This window comes from Drosophila teissieri, chromosome 2L, assembly GCF_016746235.2.
Source record: "Drosophila teissieri strain GT53w chromosome 2L, Prin_Dtei_1.1, whole genome shotgun sequence".
In the NCBI taxonomy this organism is placed as follows: Eukaryota; Metazoa; Arthropoda; class Insecta; order Diptera; family Drosophilidae; genus Drosophila; species Drosophila teissieri.
Genome location: NC_053029.1, coordinates 9,403,119 through 9,422,859, shown reverse-complemented (window position 1 = coordinate 9,422,859; position 19,741 = coordinate 9,403,119). Strand labels below are relative to the sequence as shown.

At 43.1% G+C, this 19,741-nt stretch overlaps 1 protein-coding gene across 1 annotated transcript; it reads left to right on the top strand.

Moving 5' to 3' along the window:
* Positions 1–1,107: 1,107 nt before the first annotated feature.
* Positions 1,108–17,858, top strand: LOC122625867 (limbic system-associated membrane protein). Its single transcript, XM_043805912.1, has 12 exons — positions 1,108–1,240; positions 5,390–5,601; positions 6,091–6,188; positions 7,812–7,957; positions 8,018–8,079; positions 10,258–10,416; positions 13,480–13,608; positions 13,672–13,809; positions 14,749–14,901; positions 14,981–15,034; positions 15,587–15,679; positions 16,466–17,858. The coding sequence occupies exons 2-12, from the start codon at positions 5,481–5,483 to the stop codon at positions 16,660–16,662; spliced, it is 1,350 nt and encodes a 449-aa protein (XP_043661847.1). The 5' UTR covers positions 1,108–1,240; positions 5,390–5,480; the 3' UTR covers positions 16,663–17,858.
* The last annotated feature ends 1,883 nt before the right edge of the window (positions 17,859–19,741 follow it).

Genomic DNA, 19,741 nt, shown 5'->3' with positions numbered 1-19,741 from the left:
TTTTTAACAATAGATACTTAAATGTAAAACAGGCAAAATATTGCAGTAAGAGATGTATTATAAAGTTATTCAGCAAAGGAATAAATAGTATTTTGAGCTGTATGATTTTTTAGCAATTGAATAAATAGTATTTGCAATTGCATGATTTTTAGGATTTGTAATCTCGCAAAGTAGATTAAAAACAAATGTCATCGAAAAAACGTCTTGCAGATTGGACTGAACCATTTCCATCCCCCTGCAAGCCAAAATATATATAGTATTTCCTGTTTTCCTGCTAATAAATGATTCGTTTAATCCGTAGTACTTATTGCAGTCTTAAGAAATGCAAGTGATAACTTCCTCTCCCACACTCAAGTGCCACGACCAATGACAATTCATTTTTCCAACTCACCCAGCTACTTACTATCAGCACCCCCCACCACTCCCCTCAACCAACTGAGAAGGGTTAACCCTTTCCTCAACTATGGCATTCATTCATAAATGCGAGCCTCCAGTTCCACGCGCCCAAAAGTGTGCAGAGAGAATGTCCCAGGCCTTCAATGCCGTTCAATCGGTGTTCAACCGGGCCGAGAGCGCTTCAATCGTGGTGAGTTGCCAGCGCACACCCCCCATTGGGCAGCACACGCACACACACAGGCGCAGAGCATGTTAGGAAAAAAGAAGCACCACGAAGTGAAAAGCGCCCGCCAACAAAAAGCAAAATAAAATGTGGCCCAGCAACAACAAAAATCACAGTTGTCTGATTCGTTCGCGAGGCCGCTGCCCACCCCCCGGGCGCCCACTAAAAAACACCACCCACCCACTGGGGCGCCCACGCCCGCCCCCCCAAAAACGACGACGATTCGCCAAAGGAGCATCTTCGGCAGCGCTCGGCAGTCGCTGGGAGTCGCTCCACGCGACTTTGGTGGCCCTCGGAATCGCTGGCTTCAGTACATCGACGGCGCTCGGTTCGTGCGGTTGGCCTGGAGTCCTTTGGAGTCCTTTGATCCTGCTGGAAATCAGCAAGCGGAATCGCGAGTGTTTTTTGCCGCCAAGTGTTGCATTCGTGCTGCAAGTGAATCGAAGTGATTCGAAGTGATGCTGCAGGTGCCATGAGTGACTTATGCTGAGCGAATTTCTCGACAGGATTTTGAAAACATCCAGAGTCCGGACAGCTCAGCCGCAGGACATGTGCAATTTGGAGTTTCACGAGAAATACAAGATAGCCTGACTTGATTGCCTAGAAAATGCTTTGAAGAAGGTTGTTATGATGCAGCTATTAGATTAAACATTGAATGCAAAAGTTCAATTAAAACATGCATGCGAGACTATTGAAAGAAAGCCGAAATTCTTTTCTAATCGCTGGCTGTGATTGCCAGCCTGTGAAGGCATTCGAAAATAGTTTGGCAGCGATTCCGGGCACATCGACAACAAGTAGAACTCGCTCGCGTGCCAAGTCGCGCGCGTTTTTAGCCGCTTGTTGGCAATTTAGCCGCGACTTTGGCGACATTTGCCGTCATCTGCGTGTTTGCTGTAATTATATTTAAAGTAAAAACAAAGCCCGAGTTATTTATGAAGCAACAACAATAATCGGGCCACCCTCTGCGGTCAATGCTCGTCACATGATTTGCCATTCCAGCTGTGTGTGCTGCATGCGTATGCGTGTGTATCCTCAAATTTGCCTACAAATGTGTCTGGCGCGGCACTCGACGCTGTTTATTACGAGTGTCCCCTTATGCCACACGTACATATATGGCAGGAGTGCACTGTTTAGGCCACATGGGCAACAATTGCATATTTTATGTTTCACGGCTGCCCGGCAGTAATTTAAAGTTCATTGATATCCATAAAGCGCAGGACGAACCCTCGACGCGACGCTCCATGCCAATTTGCTGTCTGCTGCCCATTTGTTGCAAATATGTTGCAGCGCTTTTGGGCCGCACCGGAAATAATATGTACAGTAAACACCCCACATTCGCTGCTTTCCCCTGGGGAATGATGATGTCTGTTTTCGATTTATGGCGTTTCTCTAACATTTGCATTTTACATATAATTTCTGATCACTGGTTATCTGCTCGATTGTGATTTCAGTTGGCCAGTTGCCCCACAGTCGAGTGTGCAGTTTACTGCCGCTCCAAAAGTATATACTCGTATTATGGAAATTAAAACATGTTGACTCAAGATTGAAGGCCCTGCTGCTCTGCAGTGCAATCGTAATCCCTTAATCCGAATTCCCCCGCCTGCTCCGGTATCAATTGCATAAGAAGAATGCCAATTGCCCCCTGAGCCACATCGAAATCGTTGGCCAGACCTCCTCCAGTCGGCTTGACATAATGGCCGGCATGTGGGGAGCCGGATTTTTCCTGCCATTGTTGTTGCTGTTGTTAATAACAAGCGATAATAATCAACTTCCGTGCTGGCAAGTGAGCGAGTGAGCGGCGGAGAGAAGAGAAAATTGTGAAAATCCGAGCGAAACTCCGCTTTCTAGAAGGCGCCGCCAGCCGAAACACTATGAGTTATGCAAATTTTATGCAGGGTCCGTTAACTGGGCTGCCCTGTTCTCGGCCGGATTAAAAAATAAAAATGAAAATGAAAAGCTAGACGGCGAATAATTCTGAAAAATGTCGAAGTGCCATCGCGATAGAGGGGGATATTTATCACGTGTTAATTAATGTTTGCGCTGCAAATTGAATTTAAAGTATAGCTCGAGAAGTCTGGTAGTAGCATATGACATTTCACTGGGCTTATACATATCAGCATTATTGTTTCAAAAGAAAAAATGCCAAAGGCCCTTCCATGTAAACAGCAAGCTGTTTGGGTGCTGAAAATTTGCCATAATTCAGCAGCTGATTATACACATTGGAGCTGTGGAGAAAAGGGGCCTGTGCATGTCCGAAACCATAAAAATAATGTATGACTTGGACACTACAAAGTTGCCATGAGCACCTCTTATTATTTGTCATAAATATTTTCCCCTGACTGCTTTTTCATAAGTCGAGCAGGGAAGACACCGTGATAGCCTTCGAACGAAGTAATTGCTGAAAAAGGATTTTAAAAGGCGATTTATACACTAGAACTATTTAAATCAAGATAAATAATTTTTTTAAATGCCCCACTGGCTGGGAAAATAGCTTCAATTAAATTTCGATTGAATTTTCCCTTTGTTTAAATGCCTGCTTTGTATGTATTTATTACAAACCATATTAAATTTGCTGTAATTAATAAAGAATGTGAAACACAATGATACATATGCAGTGCAAATAAGTTATTGTTGATCAAATTAACAACAAATTTATTTAAAAAAGCCTTTATAAAGTGAATTAATGGAGATATTTTTTCAGTGTAAGCCGTTGTATCAATTAGAAAGGGAAAACCCTTTAACTCGTGATTATTGATAACCATCAGTGATCTGCATCGCCATCAATATGCAATAGCACCAAACATCCACCGTAAGTAGAGAGCCACTTTCGACACACTCGCCTCGATATGGCTTCGGATTGTGGTCAGGCTATTGGCTATGGGCCTGAAGCCGGAGCCATCACCTGTCCCTGTCCCTGTCCCTGACTCCGGATCCGAGTCCGAGTCCGACTCCTGACGTGGCCCGCATGCTCTAAATTATTAATAATATTGCCAGGCCCATTTGCTAGACATTTTTAGTGCCTACCGCCGTGGCTGCTCCACCTCCACCTTCACATCCACATCCACCCCATAACCATTTGCAGTGCTGTCGCTTGCCTGTTGTCTTTTGTAGTCTACTTTTCTGGGCATGCAATGCGGATTTAAATGTGTGCATGTGTGAGTGTATGTGAGTGTGTGTGCTTGTGTATGACAAAGGACACATAGCACACATGCCGGCAACTTTGCTTTCAATTCCGCTAAATTATGAAAAAATCAATACGAACGCTCACAGGGAGGAGGGGAACAAGGAATTTTAATGAAATGTCAGTTTAAAATGCTTCCTGTCAGTTTGCGGCCGCCAGAAAGTAGATTTTTATTTTTTCAAACCCAAAATCGTTTGCATGTTCAGGCTCATGGCCGAGTCAGCTGGAACTGGAAAGTTAATCAAGGTTCCCCAATCATAAGGGCGGACTTTCGGAACATATTGATATCTGCCTCTGGCACCCTTCTTCTATTATTGGGCCAGAACTAGTTTTAAGTGTTCTGTAAAAATAGTCTGTTCACAAATATGGGGCTGAACCTCAGTTTGTCAATAGTAATTTAAGTAATTGATATAGCACTTGGGCAGAGAATTCAAGCGAATGACTGAAATAACTTTTATTTTTGTATTTTACACCAAATGGTTAGCGGTGAGGATCAACAAATTATAGAGCTGTATATATAGTGTATTTTTATACTATTTGTATCTTTAACTATAAGCCTAGTAGATAATTTCGACCATTCCAATGAATTTTCAAATATAATGGCTTACCCTGCAGAGTCGATAAGACTGGCGATTCATGCTCATAGCCCAATAAACCATCGCAAAAGTTGAATTACAACTGCATTGGGAAACATTTGGCCGCAACAGTTTTGTCACTTGGCCATTCATCTAAGACGGAGAAGGTGAACATAACTTAACTCCGGCATAAAGCCCAACTATTTCAGACCCATCAGAGGTCCGTAAAGAGGCACGATTTGATGCTTTATTTACGGCCAACGAAACATTTCATTTCCGCTCCGTAAACAGCTTTGCCCACCGGCCACGTTTAAGAGCCGTGAAACAAAACGGAGCTGGCTAAAATGAAATGAGCAGAGTGGTAGAGTGGCAGAGCATGCAACACCTTTGCCAGAAGATAGTTGCAGGTTGGTAGTTAATTTCTGGCAGCTGTTCGCCTGCACAATTTACACAGCCCAAACACGCAAAATAAGCCAAAAGCGCTCTTCTCCGGCCGTAAAAAGAAAATATGCTGAGCTCGGTGGCTATACGTCCGGAGAGGAAGGCCGTTGGCCCTCCGGGTCGGATTTAAACTTGAAACTTTTAATTTGGCGTATTTTCAACCGGCATCGCGATTATTGTTTGCCATTGTTTCGCAGTTTTGATTCTGTTTTCAAGTACTTTTTGTTGAACTTTGCCCTGTTGCCTGTTTACACGCATAAATAGCAACAGCAATGGCCAGAAGTTGATGCCATTAGAGGCGCGCTAATGACTGCCAATTACGAGGCGCGCGGATATTGCCCACTCGACCCTCCTCCTCCAGATTTTCCGATTTCCGAGCGTTTACAGGTGCTGGGTACTAACTGGAGTTGGAGGGGAAGAAACTGCACTTCTTGTTTCCCTTTTGACACCTCATTATCGCCGCCTTAGATCCACAATTTACATAGTCCTTAGAAAAATATCTATAATTTCGATGCATCATTTCTCCTCAGTACTGATAAGAAAACAATGTTCCTATTTTACTTGATTTCTTAGACTAGCTTTAAAGGAACAATCCGATAAGACAACTTCATGGTTTCCGGTCGTTAATCAACTCAATCAAAAAAGTAAAGCCCTTATATTCAAAATGCAATCAAACTGCTGTCAATACCGCATCCAAAACTGGGTGTCAAACGTTGTTTTGGTTCTAATCCTGATGAGTCAACAGTGTAGTCCTCAGAGAGTGGAGGTGCCAGCGGAAGTAATAGGTAAGTCACTATTGCTAGCCTGTAAAAATCTTCAAACAAATCCTAAATTATATTTATTCGACACAGAAGCTCTATATACTCGTATGTATATAATATTTGCTACTATTTGTGCAGTTCATATACACTCATGTTGTGATATTAAACATTTATCAGCAAAATTGATTTGATTACTTTTGAATTGAATAAGTATTTTCACGCAATTTTCGTGATTTAGCGCTGACATAAAGTTCCAAACATTGCCGTGAGGCATTCACAAATTGATATTTTGCGAGCTGGTTAAATGTGAAATATCTCGATATTAATAACACCATCGCCATTCGGTGATTGACGATTTGCCGAACATATCTAATTACATTCAGCATCTGACATAAATGTTGTGTTATCTTTATTTGGCTATCATCATATTCCATACATTGCATTACATTCCAATTATATGCCAATCAAGCTGGATGGCGCCGCTAACACGACTATCCCTCGAATTTATTACAGTTGATCCCAAATTTAGTTCTCCAATTGTGAATATGACAGCGCCCGTGGGACGTGATGCCTTCCTCACGTGCGTTGTGCAGGACCTGGGTCCTTACAAGGTGAGTTTTGGTGGGGGAAAACCAATCCGTTGATAGCTGAACCTAAATTAGCAAATCAGCTCGGTCCGCATCCGCATCCGCATCCTCTGCGCTCAAGCCATGGGCTCAATTACACACTCAATAAGCAGCCACAAAACCGAAACCGGCCGCATTAATATTCATTAACATTTCACCATCCCCATTTCCATTCCCATTCCCAGCCCCATCTCCATCCCAATGAGCCGTGTAATCTCAAAGACCAAATCTCGACACCCAAAAGCGGGCAACAAGAGTTGAATGGCAGTCGGAATGAAAGTGAAAATAAAAACATAAATAGGGATATGCCGGGCTTACTGGATGACAAAAGCGAAAATCACATAAAAAGTAATTGAAATATGAATGAGGACGTGTTAAGCGAGTCCGGACTCCGGACTCCGTACGCCGGATCCCAAAGTGGGAGTCCTTTCCTCCCCCAGAGTGTCTGTGTTTTTATTTGTGTTTGCATTTGCATTCGTTTGTCTCGATGGGGGAGCCAGTGTATCCGTATCCGTATCCGAATCTGAATCCAGCCTCCCGCCAGGTAACAGCAAATGTACGAGTAGATCTCCATTGAAGTGGAAAGCTTTGTCCTCTCACTATGCCGCCATGGGCCACCGACTCCGCATCCTGTTTGTGTAGAGGGGAGGATGGGTTTGCGGAGGGATAGAAATCAGGGGTGAGGATGGAGGATGACAAGGCCATCCCTCAGTCAGTGCCGTGCACAATTAAGCAATGTTCCGCTCAAAGATAATTGAGCAGGCACTTGGGTGTAATTACTTACTTTATGCTGACAGGGCTCTGGGACACAAAACAAACCCAAATTCAATTTGACCGAAAATATTTCATTAGCCTTCGATTGAACGACTGGATATTAGCCAGTGTTTAATTTATTTATGTGCACACTTAAATATGCGGTTTCACAAATAAGTCAAATAGTTCCATGTGTTGACATGTTGGCTTAATGGAATGGGAAATGGGAAATGGGCACTGGACACTGGGCCCCAGTTCATTTTCACATGCGAGGGTCGATGTAAATGAGTAAAGGGTTTGCCTGCCACTGCTACCCATATTCAAAATATTTCAGCTTTTTAACTTACAAGCTGCGTGCTTTATCGCATAATAATTTACTCGGGTAATTGTACAATTACGAGCTTTTCCATGGGACTGTGTGTGGCAGAGTGTGCGTGTGTGTTAAAATTTCTTGAATAGTTCTGGGAATAGATTTTTTGTGTATAATTGAACAGCGTTGCATGCTAGTTATGTGTGTTCAATTTGGGAGCTTGATTCCTGATGACGCGGTGTAATAGCAACTTTTTGCTAGATAATGATAAGCCACGAATTTGATTACAGTTATAAAACTATAGTTGAATGCGACAATAATGATAGTCCTGCCTCTATTGGATTATTATAACTTAAGACACCTAAAAAAATCCAAGTTTCCAGACTCTGTAAGATTAGTTACACATTTCTCAATCACAGAAGAACAGAATATTAAAATATCTTTTATCATCTTACTTAACATTGTTATGGACCCATTAAACAACATATTTTTATTTAATAGCATTTTGCAAAAGCCCTAAGTATAATATATTTTTTGGTACACAGGTTGCGTGGCTTCGGGTCGACACCCAAACTATCCTAACGATACAGAACCACGTTATCACAAAAAACCAACGCATTGGCATTGCCAACTCGGAGCACAAAACCTGGACAATGCGCATTAAGGACATTAAGGAGTCGGACAAAGGCTGGTATGCGCGCATGAAGTTACATAATTCAGAGATTCGTCATAATAATTGGTAATATCTCAGGTACATGTGCCAAATCAACACGGATCCGATGAAAAGCCAAATGGGCTACCTCGATGTTGTTGGTAAGCGATGGGTCTGCGGGCAGTTCATAATTTTTTGCTCATTACGTAGTAGTAGAAGTATGGTTGTCAAACAATCATACGGCTCGTTGCCAGGACTCCCAGGAACTTCCATTGTTCGAACCGTATTCCATGAACCAAAAATATTAAAAAATTAAATGGCAAAAAGAAGAACTGAGCCGAACAAAACGTACCGCCAGTGTGCAGGTCCGTGGCTTATTAAATTCCACTGGCTAATTCGGCGCCCCCCGGAATCCCCCAGCAACTCCGCTGCAGCGGAGCGGGTACTTAAACATGTTTAACCGTCCACTGAACCGCAGAAACTGTTGATTTTGAATTAAAACGGCAACGCAGCAGCGGCAGCGAGTGGAGGCATCGTAAGAAACGCTCCCAGCCCACGAAGTGTTCGCCGGGCACATTGGGGCTGTCCATTTGTGGTCTGGCCCCATTCCCCATTCCCCAATCCCCAATCCCCATTTCCCATTGGCCATTGGCCACTCCCCGTTGCTCGTTGCCCCATTGCTCGTTGCCCGTTGCACGTTGCCAGCTGCCCACTGAACTGCCTAAATACCTCTCGCTGGCAAATCTAAATCAAAGCGCTAAATATTTTAGCCACCATTGCAGTCGGCGCGGCATTCACCGGCAAACACGAAAAAGTATAATCAACTGTGTGTATTTGCACTGGATAATCAGCGGGCGCTGCACAGTGGTTCAAAAACAAATGTTTAGGATATATTGTGAACTACATAAAAGAATTTAAAGTATTAAACAACTAGATTTAACAACATCCCATCTATAATCAAATGAATTTGAATGTTTGTTTAGAATACTTTCGTGGTTTCTATATTCGTAGTGGGTTTGTGGACCAAAGCATATGTAGATTTAGTCATCAAATAGACACTTCCTAGCCCACTGTAAGCCGCACGAAATGGTTTCGCTGGGAATTCGAGGGTAGGCGGAAAATCGAAAATCGGCCACGGGAAACGTTCGAGTTTCGAACAAGTGGAGGGTGGCCCGTCGCCCGTCGGACGGTGGTGGTCGCCTACTGATGATTTTCGTGACCGAGTGCAGTTAAATAGTCGACGACAAACCGTAGCGGAAGCGGCAGAGCTCTCACCTTTTCCGATTTCCAGTGCCTGCCCTCTTGTCCACGGTGCGGTGTATTCCGCACACTCACGTACCCTCAATTCAGGATGTGGACGCAGGACGCAGGACGAGCTTAAACTCACATGACTGCCGGCAGTTGCGACAGTCATTGAGCAGATGAAAAATGCATATTCCAAAAATTTGTTCAGCAACACAAAATACCAGTTGGCAATTAAAGTTCTAATTCAATCTCTGACATAATATGAAACTCGTATGACAATCGTCTTGCAATGGGACAGCCCACGGGGTTTCACTTACCAAGCCCCACCTTGTTTTCTGAAGGTTCAGAAATGGATTCGTGAACGCAGAGCCACAGTGCCACAGAGCCACCACCCGGGTAACCAGTTTTGTGGGGCTGCAATTTTCCCGCTCCCAGGCTAACCTTGGCCACTTAATGACCATCCAGTGGTCACCGGCCAGTGGCACACCGACTGACTCACTCGCCGCCGAGCTTAACAAGCTGTTTGTCAACACCAGCACATTTTTTGGTCATTTACCGACCACATAATTGCGGGATATTATATGCATACAATCCGGGGACCAGCCCCACGTTCCACCACTCGCCTCTGCTGCCCTGCCATTATTACGTTTTCACGGTTCATAGGTTGTCCGCTGTGGGTGTCCGTCCGCTATGCTGTCCGCTGTCCGTTGTCCGTTGGCCGTTGTCCTTACAGCAGCTACGGCTGTAATAATTTGTGTGTTTCAGGACATGCGAAAAGTTTGTCCTTAAAACAAAGGAGAACGCAAGCACCGGACTTCCCATTTCGCCAGGGCATCGAATGCAAGCGGGAGTATCCTTTGGTGATGGCGTTGGGGGTCCGAATGAATCACTGCCATTGCCGCCGACCTGTACAGTCCGAGCTAATTATTTAAATGAAGAATTACAAACTTAAATTATTTAAAATGCTTTTTCTGATCCTCGCCTTTTTCCCTCTTTTACATGTGTGGCCTTTTTGTAATGTTTGCTATAAATATTATCTAACCGCGACAAACGTCTGCCGACCTCGATGGCAATGCGATGGCCGATGGCTGCAGTACCGCCGGATATCCTAGATTATCCTACGAGCACGGACATGGTCGTTCGCGAGGGCAGTAACGTGACGCTCAAATGCGCTGCTACCGGTTCGCCAGAGCCGACAATTACATGGCGACGCGAAAGTGGAGTGCCCATCGAGCTGGCCACCGGCGAGGAGGGTAAGTAGAAGTGGCTCGAATTTTGGTATACCGGGCTAATGCACTGCAAACAATTTGTGCGCACTCTTCATATTTTTAAAAAGTATTCATGACTGTACATGCTTGTCAGAACAGCCAAACATTTATAGGATTTAAAGAGTGCATGGTTGTAGTTGCAGATGTAATGGTTAGGTTTCACTGGAAAAATCCAAGGGGATATACATATGATATGATATTTTTTCATTTTCTTGAAATGTAACCTTTAATAAGTTAGCAACGTACATCTAAATCGACTTTGTTTTAAATGCGATATTTAATAATAATAGTAATTAATAGGCTTTATAGAGAAAGCAGAAACAAAATCCCTGGTAAAAGTTGAGCTGTCATATTTATTAATATATTCGTAATATATTGCCCCTATTTAATCATCTTCAGTCCGTCTTGCTACAAGTAACTTATAAATTTAGCACGTTTAAGAGGGCCTTAATAAATGTTTTAATATGGCTGACCAATGTGTTTCAAACCTATTCGAGTACTCGACTTAAAATCATTTCCTTTTGGGTACACAAATATTCTAGGTTCTAACCTCTGCCTGTGAGCTGCTCTTCATGCTGGTTCAGTTTGCTGATAGGTTTTATTTCCGTTTCTCACGGTACAGCTGGGCCACCCCCCCAATTGGCGCCCACCCTTCTGATTTGTAAGTACCTGTGCTGTTGTTCCCGACTCCGCAGCCTGAATGAGCCCTGCCATCCAACATTTTCGAGTACTTTTACACAAAAAGGCAGCGGCCCAGGCAGCCCAGGCAACCCAGTTGGCCATCAGCAGTTGTAGCTGCAGGCAGGACTCGGCCGGCCTAGAGAGTCCTGCCCAAGGCTATCGAGTGGGTGGGTGCTGCTTGCCAGCATGGCAGTGGTGCTGAATGGGTGGCAATCCCAGTTCCCAGTTCGTGGCCATGCCACCTGCACATGAAGACTGCAGAGTGCAGAGTGGCCAGCATGCAGAGCTGTGTCGTGTTCCCTCCTGTTGGCCGTTTGGTCGTTGGCCCGTTTGGACGTTGATAATGATGATGATGATGACGTCTGACTGACAGAATTAGCAAATGGTTAGGGGCCGATCATTGGTGGTGGCGAACTGGCGGTTGGAGCGGACCAGATTTGCTAATTGGCCTTGAAGTATTCGCCAGTGGAGAGGAGTTGCAAATTCAATTTGGAAAGTTTGCAGCACCAAAAACGAGTTTGCATGCAGTTTGTTATTTAAAAAAAGCATTCTGCTATTTTTTATAAACATATACATAGTTTAAAATATCAAGGGAAATCTATAACATTTAAACCGTTAATATTGAATAGTACTTTAAACAAGTATGCAAACCTTCGCAGTATACGTTATATTTTCAAAGAGGAGTTAACTATATGTCCGAAAATGTTATTGGGCCGTAATGCATTAATGTTGGAAGAGGAAAACCGAAAAAAGCGTATGTACACCATAGGCCACACAATGCAATAATATAAATGAACTGAAATCAAAGGTGCTGCAGAAAAGATCCCCGGTAAACCTGAAAACCTGAAAACCTGAAACCCAAAACAGCAAATGTAAAACGGAAAAAACTCATACGGCTAAATGAGAGGATGCAAAAAAATCAGCATAAAGAGAACAAAAAGCTGGCGAAATGACCTTTTCGCCGGGCTTAAATGGCTGCCACCCAATTCAGCCCTTTCTCGCTTTCTCGGCCAAACGAGTCTGCTTCCTGTCCGGCCACTGCACTACCCCTGGAAAAGAGGAGTTTTCCACTTCCATTTCCCAGGACCTACTCATTGGTGTGGTGTGCCTGTGTGTGCGGCAAGTCAGAGGGCTAGACTAGATTGGAAGTCAGCGGGGGCATAAAGTTTGTCGGCGATGAAGAGTTTATAATATGGAGCTTTACCATCAAATTTCCACAGCCTAACGCACTCGATATGCATACAAGCCTTAAATAAATAATAAGTTTGAAGCAACAATGTTGAAAATAGTATTTTATGGCAGTACGAGGGAATATCTTTAGTTTTTAATTTTTTTATTTAATAAGAATCAAATTGTATTACTTAATATTCAACTAATGAGAGTTTTACCACCATAGAGTATTTCCCATTCCGTTTAAACTTGCTCTACTGTTTGAAGCCCCCTTTTGTTTTCCTGGACAAAGTTTGTTTCATTTGAAATTTGATTATTTCGTTACGTGTTCGTCGCTGCTCTGAAATAAAATGAAATCGGCCGAACAGAAGTAAAGTTTTATGCCGTGGCGGGCTCAAACAAAATTACACGTATTTCGTGGCTATTACGTTTAATGACCGCACTGTGAACCGTCGGAACCGCACACAAAAAACACAAAAAAACAGAAAAAATGTAAACTGGCCGTGGAGTTCGGCTAATAAGCGAGTCGGTCGGACTAAAATGGACCCGTGGCTCAAAAGGCCAAATCAATAAACGAAAAATCCGCATATTATTATGTGCCACAACCTTACCCAACAATATCAAGCGCAAACTAGCCAGCACTTCCGCTTCCGGCGCACCCAAACACAACCACATTCATTCGTATCGCCGTCTGCGGTGCTCCCGGCCTAAACCAGCTCCAATGCCGTTTATATAATGCAATCTCGGCCCGGTCGTGATAACAGGATGTTTGTGTTTGTTTGGCTCACGAAAGCGCGTTGAGCAACGCCATAAAGGACAACAGCATCTGGTATATATAATATAACTGTGTTCAGTTGCAACGAACTTTTGTTGAATGCGCAGCACTGAAGCTGCACACATTTGCTGTGTCGAGCTTAGAAAAATGTTATTATTACTGCCATAATGGCAAAGTTTTGTTCGCACTTTTGTCGCTTGGAGGTAATTACAACTGTGTGTTTCCGGTTATCCAACTTAGAGCTGTTCTGCAGGAAATTAGAGCCAATAAACGAACTGAGTTATTTTTGATGTCAAGCTGCTCGGCAGGAAATAAGCGCCTTAATATATTTAAGTTTTCTGTTGAAAAAATAAACGAAAATTAATACCGATTTGCATAAAACTAAAGTTAAATTTATATTTCTATTTCTATTTCTATTTAAGTTCTGAGCATCGAAGGCACTGATCTAGTGATACCAAATGTTAGGCGCCATCACATGGGCGCCTACTTGTGCATCGCCTCCAACGGAGTGCCGCCCTCGGTGAGCAAAAGGATAACCCTAGTAGTGCACTGTGAGTAGCCACATTACACCGAATATATTAGGATTATAACTTTGTTTTTAACTTTAATTTAAGTCCCGCCGATGATCACTGTTCAGAACCAACTGATTGGCGCTGTAGAAGGAAAGGGCGTCACTTTGGACTGCGAGTCGGAGGCGTATCCAAAGTCGATCAATTACTGGACCAGGGAACGTGGAGAGATTGTGCCACCAGGTGAGAAGTGAACATATTCTTGAGTTTTAGAAATAATTGTATTCCTATCCTGATGGCAATCCATCAGATACATTAATAATTGTAATAATAATATTTAGGGCCACTTTAAAAAGCTCTCAAATATGCATATAATTTTAGTGCACAATTGTCGCATCACATAAAGTTATCTATTTAAATTGAGTGGCAACATTTTATTAGCTCACATTCGGTGAGTGCCAAGGGACATTTAAGAGGTCATAAACCGTGACGACCACATTAGCACATTAGTACTAAGCCCGCAGCCCGCAGCCCGCAGCCCGTAGACCGAAGCCAAATCAGACTCCTGGCCGCCAATCCCTTGGAGGAAAAGTTGTCAGTTCCCGCCGGGAAGCAGCCAACTACCAGGCAACTAGCAACCAGCCAACTAACAAACTGATGACCGCGGAGTGCAAGCTGCTCGGGACAGACGCAGACACACCGAAAAAGTTGTTAATTAGCTGATTTAGTCGCGGCACTAACACGGATGTATAGTCGGTCGACAGGACCGCACGGTTGCGGTTGCAGAGTTTCGTCCTGTCGGTGAAAGTGGCAATGCGATGGCTCGAAGAAGCGGCTCGGTTCGGTTCGCAGTCGTTGTCATAACTGGAAATTAAATTAATTTACAATTTTGTTTCTGGCAGATTTTAATTGACACCAGAAAAACCGAATCAGCCCCACACACACACACACACACACACACAAACAGCCCCCTTGATCTCGGCCTGCGGTGTGACATGAGTTCGTGCATAAATTTATGCCTGTCAGCAACATTGTTGAAACTTTTGCCCGCTCGTACTTACGGTCGATGTGCGCGTGACATGCATTTAATTATTAAATAAGGCAAAATTTCAATTAAATATTAATTAGTTTATTATTTTAATGAAATATTAACTCGGAAATCAAACGCCCTTTCCCACGCAGGTGGCAAGTACTCCGCGAATGTCACGGAAATCGGCGGCTATCGCAATTCGATGCGACTCCACATAAATCCCCTCACACAGTCCGAATTCGGATCCTATCGTTGCGTGGCGAAGAATTCCCTGGGCGACACGGACGGCACAATTAAGCTGTATCGTAAGTAGTTCCCAGAACCTATTATACATATAGTTATGTAGTGCAGATGCGCTAAGGATCGGAGTTCTATCGCCCACAGGAATTCCCCCGAACGCCGTCAACTATGTGGAGAACTTTGAGGCGCGGCACAAAGGTGAGTGGCACACAGCTCGACGGTTATTACCTTACCTTACCTTAAGTTATAAGACAATTCCTGGATGTACGCCGAATACCCTGCTTTCGAACTGTGCCACCCAGCACCAACGTTGAGTTGAGTTGGAAGTAGACGAGATGGAGCGCGAGAGAAGCAAAATTTAATAGCCACTTGGCATAAATTTAAGATGAGCTGCAGATATTCAACTTGGCGCGCACTGGCGTGGGGGCGTGGCAGGAATCATGGGAAATATAAAGCTGTTGGTGAACGAGTGGAAGGCGAGGAAAAAACGCATAAATAATTCATACGCCATGCAAATCCGTTTCAAATCGTCAACGCCACGGATCAGGTGAATGCTGGCAGGCGAGTGGAAGTGCGGTTGAGGTCAGAGTGAAAGTTTTGGGAGAGAGGGTATAGAGTGGTGGCAAACAGCGACAAACAGCGACAGGGTATTATGAATATGCATTGTAAACTCGAATCCTTTTCGGCAGTAATTTAAAGATGCACGGCTCCTAAACTCAACCGCAATTCGATCATTTCTCGTTTACGCAGGCAAGAAGCGGACGAAAAGCTCGGAGTCGCATCATCCGGCGCGGGCCCAGGAGCACAGTGGCGAGGATATGGAAAATCCGGGCAAAAGAAAAGGTAAGAGAGAGAGAGAGAGAGAGCAGAGCCAAGAGCCAAAAGAAGGGAAAAGGAAGTGGAAGGGCTTGCGGCGAGTGCGGCGTGCCGATTAGCGTTATGGGCCATATTTCAAGCATTTGCCCTGCGGTTTGGGTCCAGCTTAACAGGCCACTTGAGACGGGACGAAAGCCATAAAAAAGGGGGCACACCCCCGCACCCCCTCATCCCCGCCACTGCTTAACAGATTTTCACACTAATTTGCAAAGCGGAAAGACCCACAAAAGGTGAGGGATGTGAGCAGAGCGGCAAATCGTAGCATACTTTTTGGGGCAGGTAGCAGGTAAAAGTTTCGCGTCCTTTGCGGCGTAATTGTATATCAATAAACACGCTCGGCTTGGCATTATGGCCATTTAATGATTTGTAAATACTTGGCCACAATCAAATAAATTCGTTCCCGTTCGCTGCTGGCCGAAAGTTGAATCCCGTGCTCTGCGTTTTTATCGATTTAATTGGGGGAAGGGGATATCTTTTTCTTCAGCTTAAATATAGTATATATAATGATTAAAGTTGTTAAGCACCAATATGAGCATGTAGAACAGGATAATATTTCATAATTCAATTAATCGATCACTTAAAAGCACCTGTTATTGTGGACCTAAGCCAGCAGCAGGGCCGTCACTTTCCATAACCTCAAACAGGCTGTAACCCAAAACAGGCCAGCTAATCAGTTCACTCAGAAGCCTTATCCAATTTCCGCTGCTGCCCAGCCATGCCATTAACATACGAGTGTCCCTCCTCTTCCCGCAGCCGATTTGAGTCTGAGTGCGGAGAGCATTGACAGCGTTTACGGATCCTCCGCAGCTGGGACTCGGCGCCAGGACCTCGGCGGAGTGCTGCCGCTGCTCCTGCCAGTGGCTGTGGCAGTGGCCGTGTCACTGGCGACGACGGGAGTGATGCGGGAAACTCGGATGACACTGCCGCCACAAACACTGACGCATGTTTGACACAGACGCCGAGTTGACATGGACATGGAGTCAGTGCTAAATCTGGACTTGCTGCCGCTGCCGCACCCGGAGGTGGAGCTGGAGCTGAAGCTAAAGCTGGAGTTGGAGTTGGAGTTGGAGCTGAAGTTGGAGCCAGAGCCACGGTCTGTGGCAGTGCACTGATGATTGAGTTTGTCAATGCCAAACGCCGCTTGGTGCTGATTTATGGCTCGTTGCGGCTGCTTTTAGTTAAAGTTCGTCGACGCGACATTACATATATCAAATCCAGCTGTAGCCAGTAAGCAAACTAGGCTTCCTAAATCCTAATTCCCAATCGCGCGACTATCCAGCAGTTGGATTCTAGTTAAGGTTCGAGTTTGGCCCGCAGAGCAACCTTTGTAAAATATCGCAGATTGCACTACAAGTACGCCGCACATGTATATAGACGAACTGCAAGGCTTTTGTGTATAACTCTAGCAGATAACGAGATCGGAGATGGCAAGGGGCTATGTATTATAACACTTGTATAAACCAGAGGTTTGCATTAAGGTTTGATTTAACGTTTCATTTACAAAAATATTATTCATTTTTGCCACCAACTAGTTGGCAAACGGGAAGGGAAATCCAAGAGATGTTGCATGATATAATTGAGTAAATATTAACCGGTATACCTAACTATATCGCAAAACTGCAAAACAGATTTATATCCGCCAAAAGCTTAATGTAAAAACAGAAATAAATTAATAAGCTCAGCAACTGGCTGTGTGTTCTAAAAACTTTAACCATTCACAATGTTTTGGTACTTACCCCGCTTCGTTGCTCCAGATATATTATGAACCCATTTAAAATGTTCAACAATATTTGCCCCGTTCAACCAAATACATATCATTTATTCAACATTCTAAAATTGAAATTAATTTAATGCGTTCCCTTGTTTGAACTTGTATTAAACTTCAACAAGCAATCCATTAATTTCCTACATTTAAAGGTAATATAAAAAGTATAGGCAAGCCGTAAATTTAATGCGCGAATTAATCTCACGATTTAGTGCGGATAAAGCTCCATTTAATATAGCTAAATGTATATTTCCAGACAAAATTAAATTGTTAAATACAAAGTATATCAGTTCTGTTGAAATCGCTATCATGTACACACACACACACACATAAACTTATCAAATACCAATATTAATGAATATTTGTAAGCATCACATGTACATGAAAGTGTAAGCGAATTGCCGAAGCGACAGGTATATTTATAAAATAAACAAAAGTTTAAAGGGTTAAGTAAAACACGTCTTTAAATATTTGCAATTGATCTATTTCAGAATAGATATTAATTTAAAAATCAATATTTGTTTTAATTTACACAATGATATTGGTAATAGCCTTGTTTTTGGTAAGTAAATGCACATACCAAAAGCGTAATGTGTAGAAAAATGAAGCAAAATATAAAATTTAATTGTAGCGTTTCTTAGCTGACTGGCAAGATACTTTAAATCAGCCAAAGGTCTGAGGAGCATAAATTACAAATACGTCTAACTGGGCACTGAAAAACCAAATTAAAAGCGGCTACAAATTTGAAATAAAACAAAAAATTGCTTTCATTAAGAAATCTTTAAGTGCTGGCTAGCACGCAAAACCAAACCATCAAAGCAAAGCCAAAATTAGAAAATACAACTCGGAAAACTCTTCAAAAAGCTCCGGCTAATAAAAGCCCTTTTCAGTCGGTGTGTGGGTGTGTGTGTATGTGTGTTGGGTCCTGGCTGTGAGTGTGTGTGTTGGTGTGCGCGTGTATTACGGCTAGTTTTTATTACATTTGTTTCCAGGAATTTTCAGACATGCCAAAACAGGTGCAACCGCAGCACCATTCGGCTTACGTGAGTTGCTTGTTTCCTCCACTTTAGTGCATTTTCATGGATTTTTCTCTCGCATGGTTTTTCCTGCCCGAGTGGCGAAGTGCCATGACCCATGGGTATGGTATATCTGACAGACATTTTTGCATATAATCCATATAAATCTCAAGGTTAAAGTGTTGTAAATATGCATTTGCCTCACCGGAGATTGGGTAACGTTAACCGAGGCCCTTGCCCAAATGACCTAAAAAGTTTCAATTTTAATAATGTCAAAATGTTTTTCTGGGCTATTATCCGCTCTGGTGGATTTGCACGTTGGCTTACTACAAAAAATAAGAGAAATAGTAAATTTCCCCTCAATGCGAAAATGGACTTGCAACCAGCTCTTTAACTTTCATATATGACACTATGTGTACTCATTGAAACATAGCACTTAATCCTAACTATACTCTAAGCTCTTGGTTAGCACTTTTAAATCAAAAATACTGTTAGCCTAAAGACTTTATATTTTATCCAGTTTTGGTTAAAATACCACAGTTGTAGATATCTATAAAACGCTCGATTATTGCTCGAAATTGTATTCGTTCAGCAAATTTGAAAACGCTTTACACAATTCTCAGCTTACCTACATTCTGTAAATTCAATTAAGTGTGCGTAATTACACGAGTTTAGATACGCCACCCGGAGCAAACTTATATATTAGCATAATTACGAGTTGAAGCCAGGAGTAAAGAAGGAAACCCAAGTGGCAGTGGCGCCAGTTTTTGGCAGCGAATGGCATCTGGCAGCTTGAGTACAATTAACATTACTTAAATACACATTAAGGTTAAAGACGCGCAATTTCTTCATGTTTTGCGGCTATTTTTTCGCCGTTGAGTTGTTTATCAACCGAAGGGGAGGCAGCCCAAAAAATTGCGTGACGCACAAAAGGAAAGCATTTCAGCACCCAGGACGAAGGACGAAGGGAGGGGGAAAATCGGGTGCGGGAGATGGGAAATTGGGGACTCAATGGTGAACAGGAAGGGCAATGAAAATAAACACAGTAATTAAGTTAATGAGCATTTTGAGATTTATTATTAATTTTCTTTTGTTCGCTCTCAATTGTGGCGCGAAATCATTCCGAAACATTTTCTGTGGTTATTTATTATAATTATTGGCAAGCTCTCGCATTAGTACCAATTTCTTTTTTTTTGTTTTTATATGGCGCGTTGCTGCCTTTGATTTGCATTTAAAACGTTACGAAGC

Excerpts from the sequence above, each read along its gene's own strand:
- LOC122625867 (XM_043805912.1), top strand. The coding sequence starts at position 5,481 with ATGCAATCAAACTGCTGTCAATACCGCATCCAAAACTGGGTGTCAAAC. Across the intron at positions 7,958-8,017 it reads AAGGAGTCGGACAAAGGCTG|GTACATGTGCCAAATCAACA; the intron begins GTATGCGCGCAT and ends GTAATATCTCAG. Across the intron at positions 10,417-13,479 it reads GCTGGCCACCGGCGAGGAGG|TTCTGAGCATCGAAGGCACT; the intron begins GTAAGTAGAAGT and ends TTTCTATTTAAG.